This window comes from Nanorana parkeri, unplaced genomic scaffold, assembly GCF_000935625.1.
Source record: "Nanorana parkeri isolate BGI_ZX_2015 unplaced genomic scaffold, ASM93562v1 scaffold518, whole genome shotgun sequence".
Lineage (NCBI taxonomy): Eukaryota > Metazoa > Chordata > Amphibia > Anura > Dicroglossidae > Nanorana > Nanorana parkeri.
The window spans coordinates 669,589-682,813 of NW_017306786.1; the positions used below are offsets into that span (position 1 = coordinate 669,589).

At 46.0% G+C, this 13,225-nt stretch overlaps 1 protein-coding gene across 2 annotated transcripts in view; it reads right to left on the reverse strand.

Annotated features, from left to right (window-relative positions):
* The window catches only part of MOB2 (MOB kinase activator 2), a 59,415-nt gene that overhangs the window by 2,406 nt on the left and 43,784 nt on the right, over nt 1-13,225 (reverse strand). For both annotated transcript variants that reach the window (XM_018561355.1, XM_018561354.1), the window contains exons 2-3: nt 2,463-2,623; nt 280-373 (exon numbers count right to left, since the gene is read on the reverse strand). In XM_018561355.1, the coding sequence (XP_018416857.1) occupies nt 280-373; nt 2,463-2,623 (255 nt within the window). The remainder of the gene's footprint in view (nt 1-279; nt 374-2,462; nt 2,624-13,225) is intronic.

Sequence of the window (13,225 nt, forward strand, 5' to 3'; positions counted from 1 at the left end):
CTATAGCTCAACGTGCAACCACAATAGTTCCTGAAGTATACAGCATTTCAGGAAATGAGAGTGACCCGTGCAGTCATGTGACAAGTAAAGCACTGCATGTTACAGGCAGTGACAGAATACTAATGTAGGGCTCCTGTCTGGGCACTAGATCTTTGTTAATATGAGTGTTATGTATGATGTGGTCTAGCACTGCCATAGCTTGCTGGTGACAAGAAGATACAGAGCAGTAAACAGCCCCTAAGGTAGGCAGCCATACCCTCTTCATAGGTGTAAACTTACGTGTTGCAGGCAGCCATAGTCTGGCACGTCTCCGCTGTGCAGAACTCTGAGATGGTGCTGTACTGAAGGTTGATGTGGTTAAAGAAAGTGGTAACTGAAATGAAAACACACAATTGCATTTTAAACGGAAAACAAAAGAACAATAATAACCATAAATATATAAAAAAAAAAATCTACATTTGTGGAAAAAAAGCAAAACAAACAAAAACCCCAAAACCTTGCATCAACCCATGCTTAGGTGCTCCTGCATTGTCATCCTGTAACACACATTTCTGATTGAGACTACAAGTGGTTGTTTCAACCACTTGTAGTCTCAGACATTTTCACAAAAGAAGCAGAGGGTACAGAAGAGGAACACATTAAAAAGCAATATGGAAAAGAGTCAGAACAGAAATCAAGAGCAGAGACAGGGAGAGAGAGTGGAATAGGGGGAAGACATGGAGAGGAACGAGGGGGGGAACAGACAAGGAGAGGAACGAGGGGGGGGGAGCAGACAAGGAGAGGACCGAGGGGGGGAGCAGACAAGGAGAGGACCGAGGGGGGGAGCAGACAAGGAGAGGACCGAGGGGGGGAGCAGACAAGGAGAGGACCGAGGGGGGGAGCAGACAAGGAGAGGACCGAGGGGGGGAGCAGACAAGGAGAGGACCGAGGGGGGGAGCAGACAAGGAGAGGACCGAGGGGGGGAGCAGACAAGGAGAGGACCGAGGGGGGGAGCAGACAAGGAGAGGACCGAGGGGGGGAGCAGACAAGGAGAGGACCGAGGGGGGGAGCAGACAAGGAGAGGACCGAGGGGGGGAGCAGACAAGGAGAGGACCGAGGGGGGGAGCAGACAAGGAGAGGACCGAGGGGGGGAGCAGACAAGGAGAGGACCGAGGGGGGGAGCAGACAAGGAGAGGACCGAGGGGGGGAGCAGACAAGGAGAGGACCGAGGGGGGGAGCAGACAAGGAGAGGACCGAGGGGGGGAGCAGACAAGGAGAGGACCGAGGGGGGGAGCAGACAAGGAGAGGACCGAGGGGGGGAGCAGACAAGGAGAGGACCGAGGGGGGGAGCAGACAAGGAGAGGACCGAGGGGGGGAGCAGACAAGGAGAGGACCGAGGGGGGGAGCAGACAAGGAGAGGACCGAGGGGGGGAGCAGACAAGGAGAGGACCGAGGGGGGGAGCAGACAAGGAGAGGACCGAGGGGGGGAGCAGACAAGGAGAGGACCGAGGGGGGGAGCAGACAAGGAGAGGACCGAGGGGGGGAGCAGACAAGGAGAGGACCGAGGGGGGGAGCAGACAAGGAGAGGACCGAGGGGGGGAGCAGACAAGGAGAGGACCGAGGGGGGGAGCAGACAAGGAGAGGACCGAGGGGGGGAGCAGACAAGGAGAGGACCGAGGGGGGGAGCAGACAAGGAGAGGACCGAGGGGGGGAGCAGACAAGGAGAGGAACAGCGGGGAAGACAAGGAGAGGAACAGTGGGGAAGACCAGGAGAGGAACAGGGGGCAGACCAGGAGGAGATAGACAGATAGGGCAAACAGGAATTGAGGGATAAGTAGTCACAAAGAAAGATAATACAATACAGAGGACGCTGGAAGAAGGAGAAAAGGGCCACACAGAAGGAGAGTTAAGGGGCGAGAAGTGGAACACAGAGGAGGAGGGTAAGAAGCTAGGTTATGATCAGAGTATGTGCAAGAATCCTATACTACTGCTGAGAAGTAACAGGACTTGCTATGTTCCTTTCATAGTCTTTAAATTAAAAAAAATCTCAATAAATAAACTTCTTTCCAAGTCAATAAACAAATAAAAAGCTTTACAGTGACACATTATAATTACAAAGAGCTTTGCCACCGTGACCGGCCAAGACCTACAATGACTGGTCCCTAGCCATTGCTATAGAACCCCGCATCCCACCAATAACGTTATTATAGGACATACAAGTACAGCCCACTATAACACACTGACACACATTTGTTTCTGTTATATACACTTACATCTGCTGTGAGTAATAATAAAGTTGTTAAAGAATCTTATTGCTTATTGTTTTTCACACAAGAATCTACCTGGCACGTCTCCAGTTTCCCGCAATGCTTCTCTATGACACAGCGGACACGTGGGGGACCGTTCTACTATCTGATCCACCTCTGCGTGTTATTTCTCCATACACGCATGCTAACCCATGCAATAAAAATGAGGAACCTTACTGTTGCTGGCCATCCACTCGTTGAGGTCAATCTCTTGCGGTAATGTCACTAGTTGCTTGAATTCAAAGTCTGTGACGCGGACACGGGTGTATTCAGGCTCCAGGTACAGCTTCTTCTCTTCGGAGGCAGGCTTCTTACCATTTGGCTTAGCCTTTGATTTTCTGCAGGAAAAGATAGCAATTCGGTTACCACTTATACTAAGGCAATATTAACCCCTTACTGACTGGGGCACATTCTGACATTTTTACCATTCCCATGAAGCGCCTTCAACAGTATGTTACAGTGCAAAGATCTGAACACAGACACAAGGGTTTCAAAGGAGTAAGCATGGAGGCAGCCATTGTTGACCCCTCCTTACAAAAATGCTAGCCGCCTGGCAGTCATGCTGCTCGTCTATCCAACAGTTGATCTTGGACAAAGATTCAGACTAGGGCTTCTCGTGTTTCTGTTCCTGACCCAAAGTACTAAAGCCAAACAGATCCAGGTAACTAGCAGGAGGCAACTATCAGCAATGGCAGCCCCCAAGGTTCTCTCATGGCAGATGTGCTGAATACACCCTCGGTTTTTCATTTTGCACACACACATGCTAAAATCTGAATATGTGGATAGAAGAAAAGGACTTTAAACACCCCAAACAATTATATATTTTCTGAAAGCGGAGGCCTTGTAGAATTAAAAAAACAATGATAGCTGCATTTTTTGTCACATGATATTCGAGCAAATGTTTATCAAATATTTTTAGGGTAAAATAAAAAAAAAAGCCACTAAAATTAGGGATGCACCGAAACTTTAGCCACCCAAAACAAAAATCGGCCGAAAATGGCACTTTTGGCAAAATGCTGAAAGTGCAATTTTTTGGCCACAATTGTGTTGCATCCATATTTTCTCTCCTCACTGCTGGGCATTGGTCTTTATCCTCTCTGACACAGCACAGCGTCCAGCAGGGAGGAGAGAAACTGTCAGAGGTGGCCGAGCGGTGCGAGGGAGAAGAGCGATGTCAGATGTCAAAATAGACCGAGCTCTCCTCCCCGCCCCGCTGCCCAACTCTGACCGATCAGGATGGAGATCGATGTGGGGGCAGAGACAGCTGTGCAAAGTCACATGAGCTGGCGGTGAGGGGGAGGAGTCAGGTGTCAAAATAGACCGAGCTCTCCTCCCCGCCCCGCTGGCTCAGCTGCAACAGCAAGTCAAGATGGAGAGCGTAACAAGCACACAGCAATCAGTGATCGCTGACTGCTTGTAAATAAGTGAGGACAGAGTACACGTTACTATGTACCAGTTATGAATGAATAGGAAGTGCTCTACATCACTTCCTGTTCATTCATGATTGTGTGCATAGTAACTCATACGATCTCCACAAGTTATGAATGAACAGGAGCACTCAGTATAGAGGCTTCCTGTTCATTTATAAACACGGGCTGCAGAAAAAGAGATTGAGGACTCTTGTGACTTTAATCTCCTATTTTAAAAAGGGAAATATCAGGGATCTGTTTAGAACCCAGATATTTCTCCAGAGCCGCCCACAGTAGGGTTAAAAAATAAAAATATTTAATAAAAATAAAAAAATTTGAAAAAAATTTAAAAAAAAGGTTAAAAATTTTTTTTATTATTATTTTCGGTTTAAACTTTTCATTTCAGTGCCCTTCTATTTTTAATGCAAACACAATATAAAACCCAATTTTTTGGTAAAAAATAAAAGATGGGGGTCACGCCAAGTAAACAGATACCAAATATGTCACATGTTAAAAGTGCGTTCACCCGTGCAATGGTGAAAAACGATAGTACTCAAAATTGTCCATAGGTGACGTTTTAAAAGGCTTTATTGGCCATCAGTTTAGAGGTAACAGTGAACTATGGTCCCAGAATTATATATACATACATACATACAAACATACATACACACACACACAATGTATATATGCGACATGTTGGGTCAGGGTGAGAGTGAGGTCTGTTAGACCCCTGATGTCTCTCCTGCCCTCCAATACAGATGGAGCACAGGAATGTGTAACCGACACTTCAGCGGCTTCTCACAGCTTTGAACCAGGAAGTGGTCTCTGCTTCATTGATCACAGAGCAGATCCGGGAACAGACATTCCTTAGTCGGCTCCCACTCTCCATCCGGACAGTGTTTTCCGTCGTCCCGGGCCCCCCAGAGGAGCTGGGGACCCTGAAAAACCACTGCCCAGCTCATCTGTAATTAACAAGCAATCACCTGCTGAAAAGGACTACACCAAGATCATGGCTGCAACCATCACGTACTGAAGCTGAACTCCAGGCAAACCACAAAACACACAGATGAAATACCCTTCTGTTATCTGTCAAAGGATTTCTGTCCATCCAGTCCTTCAATTTATATACACAGCACAGCCTTGTCTGACAGCACAGGAAACCTGATTTTTCTCTGCTGCAGTTCAGGAGCACTTATAGGTCTCTCTCCCCACCCTGTGACTGGACAGTGAAAGAAGCGGCAGCAGACTGATTAACTCATCTCTCGGTCACCATGCTCTCTCCTTCTATCAGCATGTCCCTTGCAAGCAAACCAATTAGCTCCTTGTGCTTCTTTTCCTTCACCCAGCCTGAGCTCTTCAGTACTAAGGTTTGCATCATGCTCATAATGAGCCACATTCAGGTACTTACACTGCTTGCATTAAACAAATCAGCGTGCAATGATGTATTTAGAAATACAGAGCTGCCATTTGTGTTTTGTATACTTTCCTGGTATTAAGCTTTATCATATTTGGATATCTGAGCTGCTCTTCCATTTAAAACACTGTGCTGATTTTCCATTACACAGGACTTTATGCTGAAAAGTACCCGTCACTATCCTAAGTGTCCCAATGCATCAGAACTGGCAGTACGAGGTGCCTGCACATACCTCCGGCTCCTCTGACGGTGGTCATGTGACCCTCGCTACACCCCAAACTGCAGAAACCTCCAATTGTCTCACATTGCTTTCCCTAAAATGCTGCAAGGGGAACCTGGACTTGTTTCTAGAAGTTACTGAATGCTGCCCCCCTGTAGAAGGGTCATCTAGCTTGGTAGGTATGAGGCACTTGTATGGAATAAAAGCAGAACTTTATTTCAGACTCCCGATGAGCCTCACATTCAATCCGCTGACATGAAGAGGGTTAACAGACCAGAACCCTCGCCAGCCTGGCTTCCCGTCCTCTCGTTCTCACGCATCAGTCTTTGCCTTAAAAGGAATCCCCGAGCTACCGCTGGATCCCGGCGAGGAGACGGGGGCAGTGCCCAGGCATGTTATACATACCACAGGAAACAGATGGGTAGATGAATGACAACAGAGCACAGGCTGGCACCTTACCCGTACCACAGAGAGGGGACCCAGAGGGTAGACGGGCAGGTAGCAAAGGTGCCGCACAGGAAGGAAGCAGCGAGCCTGTACACTGAGGATATAATGAAAATGCAGAGAGACTAAAATATGTATACAAGGCAGACAAATCATACCAACTAACTTCAAACTCCGAACCGTTCTGCGCAATTCTTCTACGTGACGCAGTACGTGGCGTCGGTTACGTGAAGGGATGAAGAAACAAATATGAAGCTGATTCAGCGATGTCCTGTATTATCACCATCAATCATCGATTCCTCAGCCTGAGGGCAAACCCTGCACTCCTCTATGAGGACAGGAACATGTCTACCAACCTACATCCATCACATGACTCAACTAAGTCTGCAAGACGTCACACAGCGCCACCAATTTATAAAAACAATTTTAAAAAAAGCCAAAAATAAGATAAAAATAATGAGCCCGTCACAAAAAAAACAAGGCACATTTACTGCATTCCAAATATTCCCGTAGCACTTTTTTCGCCCACTAGTTGTCCTTCGTCTTATGACCAGCATCATTCCATCCACCTCCTCTGAGCCCAGGTTTCCCTGATCGTGCTTCCAGCCTATAGATAAGAAGCCATACAGTGAGGAGCTCATCTCTCAATCACTCTGCTCTCTCCTTCTATCGGCATGCTTCCTGTCATCACATGAAATGACTGGCTCCTTGTACTGCTTCTCCCTCTTACACTCGGGGTCTGCTGTACAAGGACATTATGAGGCTGGTTCCAGGTCATATTTCAGGCACTTACACTGTTTGCATATAAATAGACATTTAATGATATACTAATATTGACATTGCTGCTTCAATTTGTGTCCAGAGTTCAGCTGTAAGTGGGGGGCTGAAATGTAGGGATGAGGGGGAGAGTGAGTGTTAGAAATGATGTTTTAGGCCCCGTTCACATTAAGCGATTTATCGTGCGGTAATTCCCGTGCAATATCGCTCTTCAATGCTTTGCAATGCTTTGTCGCCGGTCGTGTGTCGCTACAGCAGGACCCTTTTTGGAGCGGATTTTGCCGCGATTCTCGCTTGCTCAATGCAAGAATTTGCGCGATATCGCGCAAAATGCAAATCGCGCGTTTGTCGCGCGATATCGCGCAAAAGCTTGCATTGAGCAAGCGAGAATCGCAGCAAAATCCACTCCAAAAAGGGTCCTGCTGTAGCGACACACGACCCGCGACAGCAGGACCCTTTGCCCCATTGCAAAGCATTGAAGAGCGATATCGCGGGAATTACCGCGCGATAAATCGCTCAATGTGAACGGGGCCTCAGGGTTAATCGATGGGGAGACTAAAAGCTAAAAACATCTCCAGGCAGATATTAAAAGACAAAAATAATGGAGCGTCATCCATATGTGCATCACCTGTAGAGGTACCAGAATGTGACATCACTCCGGTCCAGGCACCTCTATAGGACATGCAAGGGAGCTGTGCAATGCATGTATGGATGGAGCTCCCTCGCAACCATAACCCCAGCCCACCCCACCTCAAGCCAACACTCGGCACCAGGCAGCATATTTTGAATGGCTGGCCGGCATGAGAACTGACAGTGCTGCACTAGGGGGAGGCAGAGGAGCCTCTCACCTAGAAAAGTGGAAGGCACGTGGCGACCCACTGAACACGGGGTTGTTCCGTAGATACTGCCCCCAAAATCTACTGGAAAACCAACACTTCTGGGAATGTTGACCTCCTGGGTCCCCCACACCCCTCACTGATTCCTCCTGCTAGCCCCAACATCCCTACAGGATACAGCAGTGATGGGGAGCACAACAGGAGGAATCATTGAGAGCTGAAGGGGACCCAGGAAATCATCCGGAGATTTCAATGTTCAGGCCACTCACGGCTCAAATGTCCTCCAATCGAGCAGGAATTGGCCAAAATGTATCTGCATGTGCCATGCTAGTAGAAGCAAGGCTTTAACATTAAGTATAGATGAATCATGTATACAGGAGTCTGATCAATATGATGTGCATCCTTTAGGCCTTGTTCAAACCAAATGCAGAGCAGATCCGCTCAGGTTTCTGCACACGCAGTGCAGTGGGTTGTGCCGCGTTTTGATGCGTTCCAGGCAGTTTTTGGTTAAAAAAAAAAACAAACATTTTTTTTGTTTGTTTAACATGGGCTTTCAGTGCTTTCCAGGCATTTGCATGCGTTGTTGATGCGTTTGCAGATCCAGAGCAGGTAAAATAGGGCCTGCTCTGGAACTGCACGCTGTGATGTGAACTGGAGCTAAAAATACCATTGGAATACATTGGACGCGGTTTTGATCCGGTCTGCACCTGCTCTGCTCCACGCTTGGTGTGAACAAGGCCTTAAAGCCTTGGTTCTCAACTGGTGGGTCGTGACCCAAAAGTGGGTCGCCGCATGCCTTCCACTTTTCTAGGCGAGAGGTTTCTCAGCCTCACACTGTCAATTCTCATGCCAAGCAGCCATTCAAAGTATGCTGGCCGGCACTGAGTGTCAGCTTGAGGTGGGATGAGATGGGGCTATGGCAGCGAGGGAGCTCCATCCATACGTGCATTGCTTACAGCTCCCTCATGTGTCCTGTAGAGGTGCCTGGACCGGAGTGATATCACATTCTGGCTCCCGCCACCTCTACAAGCAATGCACAGGACCCCAAGCTCAGGATCCACTCCGGTTCTCGTAAAGGTAGGGAGACTGGGTAGATCTTAAAAAACAATTAAGAAAAATTTAAATATTTTTGGAGTGTGTATGAGTGTGTGAAATTGTGTCTGTGGTTGTGTCTGTCAGTGTTTTTGAGGGCCCGTTCACACTAGTACAGTAGGTTAATCACCCTGTACCGTGCGATTAATGCACTGTACCATGCAATCACATCTACCGTGCATTCTGGTGGGGGAGGTATGTTTCCTTGCCATTCATTTAAATGGTACCCCAAACGCACCGCCAACCCACAGTTTGTACGCCTGCACCGGAATGCGTGGTACCCTAATGCCGTGCGTTCCATTGCAGTGTGACTTGGGTGTGACCTAATTGCCAAGGACAAATGTGGGTCCTGAGGTTACAGAGGTTGAGAACCACTGCTTTAAAACCATTCAATGCCAGATTTACCATTGTGAGTACACGGTCTACATGGCACCAGTTGCTGCTCAGCTCTTCACATACATCCACAGCCATCACAGAGGAAACCTAACTGAAAATCCTCTCGGTCACTGTACTATAAGAATTTTCAGAAGATGACAAACCTGTTTTATTGCCAAATACTGCGCCTGAACATGAACAGACATGCCCCATAAGCTGTGCAAACTGTATGCAGAACCATGTGTGACATCTGTTACAGAGGATGGCTGGTAAGTGGCTAGATCAGGCTGCAGGAGAGTATATAAAAAGCAGAATAAAAAGGTAAACGGAGTGAACATGGCTGCCGAAGCCACTCGGGGGATGATGGCGGTTATCCAATCAGGTTTCCTAATACGTTTGGCCAAATATTCCACCAAAAAGGGACTGGGCTGTTGAGTGACAATCATACAGTCTAATGTATATGGGTTACCTCTGTACATTTCTGCAGAACCAGTAATTTGGAAGACTAAATTGAACCAGTGAAGTATTTACAGATTCTGAACTAGCAGTGACAGCACTTTATAACAATCCTGTACTCATCTCTGTATCTATAAGAATTAAGGAAATTATTTTTCAAAGCCCGCAGCCATTTTGAGAACAGATCTTGGCAGCCACCCAACCAACCCCCTGATGTAAACACACAGAAGGTGTTTTTGATGTTAGAAAACAAACTCTTTGTTGTGATCTTTGAAAATGAATAACTCCACTTTAAACGCAGCTAGAGGTCAGACATGGCTTGTTTTAAAGATCTTGTAAGTGATATGTGAAGAGTTATATGTCCATAGCACTGTAAGAAAATGTGCAGGTTAGAAACCTTGGCTGCCTATAGGCCTGCAGGCACTCCTAATCACTGCAAAGTTTCTACTGAACAGGGATGATGAAGTCTCCTGCACCAAATAGTGCAGTACACATGGCAGGAGGGGCGGTGTTAATGTTCCAACACAACTGGCAATGACTGGACCAAGGTTGGGCCATGGCCTTGTATGCAGTCCATTTCTTTTTGGTGGAGGCCCCCAATCCACCAGTGGTTGAAACAAAGTCTACCACATCCATTAGGGATTGCAATGTGGTGTAGGGCAGAATACCAAACAATTTGCTCTAAAAAAAAAAAAGAACTTCCTGTGAATATTTGTTACGTCAATCCATGTATCTGAATACAGAGTAGACATATGCCGCCCCATAATGCCAAGCGGGCTCTCTGGTGTTTGGGACAAGCGCAGACAAGGTACCGGCAGCAAAATAAACAATGATGGAACATGGGATCATAGCATAAAATCACCCCACCCTCACCATGTACATCCTTGTAGTAGGATCAATAGTGTCACTGCTCCATTACCTTTCAGAAATGAAGTCTGTGTTAGTATAGGAAGGGTAGGAGGTGGGTAGCGATTTAATCTGTGTTTTGGTATATTTAGCCTAACGGCAGTCTGAAACTAGAATACAAATCCTTTGTTCACAGATCTAACGGTGTCTATGACCATGCCAACATACTAAAAATGCAGAATAGAGTAGAACTTGACTTGTCAGAAATGGAGGAAAGTGAAGTACAGTATGATGCCCACTTAATATACAGCATTAGCTTAAAGTGACATTAAACCCTCAGATTTTTTAACATTAAACAATACTGTAATGTGTGCCTTACTGTAATCCATGGTAGTTTCCCTTCTCTTTGCTGCTCTTCCTTTTAAATCCTCATGTCTTCTCATGCTGGGAAGAACTTCCCTTTTCAGCTCAGGGCCTCTTCCTGTTGTGCTGGCTCAGGTTTCAAGCCTATACAAACGTATACACAGACACCGTGTATCCATTCCTGAGACAAGGCAGTCTGCTGCAAAACAGAAGTTCTGCCCAGCATGAGAACAGATACAGATTAAAAAGGAAGAGCAGCAAAGAGAAGGGAAACAACCATGGATTACAGTAAGGCACACATTACAGTATTGTTTTATGTTAAAAAATCTGAGGGTTTAATGTCACTTTAATGTAAATTTCTTATGTTATTGGTAATACTGATGTCCTCCTTTTGCCTGTGCAGGTTCTGATTGATCCAGGTCATGCTATAGCTAGTGGTAGTTAGAAACCGTCAACTAGACTTGTTCTGAAAGCTGAATAAAAAAAAATATATAAGTGAATGACCAGCTTTATGATACCAAACATATACAATACTTCTAGCCAGCCAGGTCATGTGATCTAGGCTGCCTAGGATTTACATCACATGAGGGAGCTCAGGAGGAACAGATTTTTTTTTTTTTTAATTCATGGTGGGAAAGAGGTACTTCTTATATTCAAAGTAATCATACTGTGATTTGGAAATCGTGATCTTCTCTACTGATTCATGTTAAAAAAGAACTATGGGGTAAGTGTTTTTCCCCGTAGTTCTCTTAAGGGTCACGGAAGGACATATACTAACCTCTTCCCGTGACCCAAAGCTCAATATATAACGAGCTACAGCTCGCGGTATACTGAGACCGCCGCAGCCGGGACGGATCCCGACAATGCTGTTGAGATCCATCCAGCTTCGTGAATGACAGCGGGCTCTGCCTATCTAGAGGCAGAGCCAGCTGTGTCTGCCCCTTTCCGTCCGTTCTCCCACTCAGCGCTGGAGGATCGAATAAACAATACTGTAATGTGTGCCTTACTGTAATCCATGGTAGTTTCCCTTCTCTTTGCTGCTCTTCCTTTTAAATCCTCATGTCTTCTCATGCTGGGAAGAACTTCCCTTTTCAGCTCAGGGCCTCTTCCTGTTGTGCTGGCTCAGGTTTCAAGCCTATACAAACGTATACACAGACACCGTGTATCCATTCCTGAGACAAGGCAGTCTGCTGCAAAACAGAAGTTCTGCCCAGCATGAGAACAGATACAGATTAAAAAGGAAGAGCAGCAAAGAGAAGGGAAACAACCATGGATTACAGTAAGGCACACATTACAGTATTGTTTTATGTTAAAAAATCTGAGGGTTTAATGTCACTTTAATGTAAATTTCTTATGTTATTGGTAATACTGATGTCCTCCTTTTGCCTGTGCAGGTTCTGATTGATCCAGGTCATGCTATAGCTAGTGGTAGTTAGAAACCGTCAACTAGACTTGTTCTGAAAGCTGAATAAAAAAAAATATATAAGTGAATGACCAGCTTTATGATACCAAACATATACAATACTTCTAGCCAGCCAGGTCATGTGATCTAGGCTGCCTAGGATTTACATCACATGAGGGAGCTCAGGAGGAACAGATTTTTTTTTTTTTTAATTCATGGTGGGAAAGAGGTACTTCTTATATTCAAAGTAATCATACTGTGATTTGGAAATCGTGATCTTCTCTACTGATTCATGTTAAAAAAGAACTATGGGGTAAGTGTTTTTCCCCGTAGTTCTCTTAAGGGTCACGGAAGGACATATACTAACCTCTTCCCGTGACCCAAAGCTCAATATATAACGAGCTACAGCTCGCGGTATACTGAGACCGCCGCAGCCGGGACGGATCCCGACAATGCTGTTGAGATCCATCCAGCTTCGTGAATGACAGCGGGCTCTGCCTATCTAGAGGCAGAGCCAGCTGTGTCTGCCCCTTTCCGTCCGTTCTCCCACTCAGCGCTGGAGGATCGAAGATGGGAGGGGGGAATCCCAGGAGGGAGCCGTGACTGACAGTCACGGCTCTCTGCAGGGAAATGATCAAGAAGTGAGCGAGTGACGTTATGTGTTCACTCACTTCCCGATCTATTGAGCCGACCTGTGATAGTTTAATTGTCACACGCCGGTTCGAACTATGAGGATGAGTGATATTCACTCACCTCATAGTTCTCCTTTAAAAGTGAATTTAAAAAAAAAAAAATACAAAACCTACTTTATTTGATTACAGGGTAGAACCTATTCTAACCCTCTGGCTTCTGATGTTTAGGATAGATCAACACTAAGATCTCCCTGCCATAATATTCTAACTCTGTTCCTGCCCACCTAAGCATTCTATATGTGTTCCTGCTGAATTATGCATGTTCCACCAAGTCCTGTTGCATTCTCAATAATGTAAAAGCAATACACATCAAGCAAGGAGAGTGGAGACCCTCATAATGGCAACAGTAGGTGTGCAGACCCAGGAAATCACATGCAGAGATATTACCAATATAGTCCCTGAAGATAAAAAGCTGTTAGGTCAGGGTGGAAAAATGACTATGGAATAATCCAATCCCGGAGGCCGATTGTAAGCCCTCATGGGCAGGGCCCTCCTTGTCGTCTTGAATTGTGATTGTTATGTCTTCCTTATATTGTAAAGCGCTGCACAAACTGTTGGCGCTATACAAATCCTGTATTATAATAATAATAATAATAATAATAATAAACAATAAT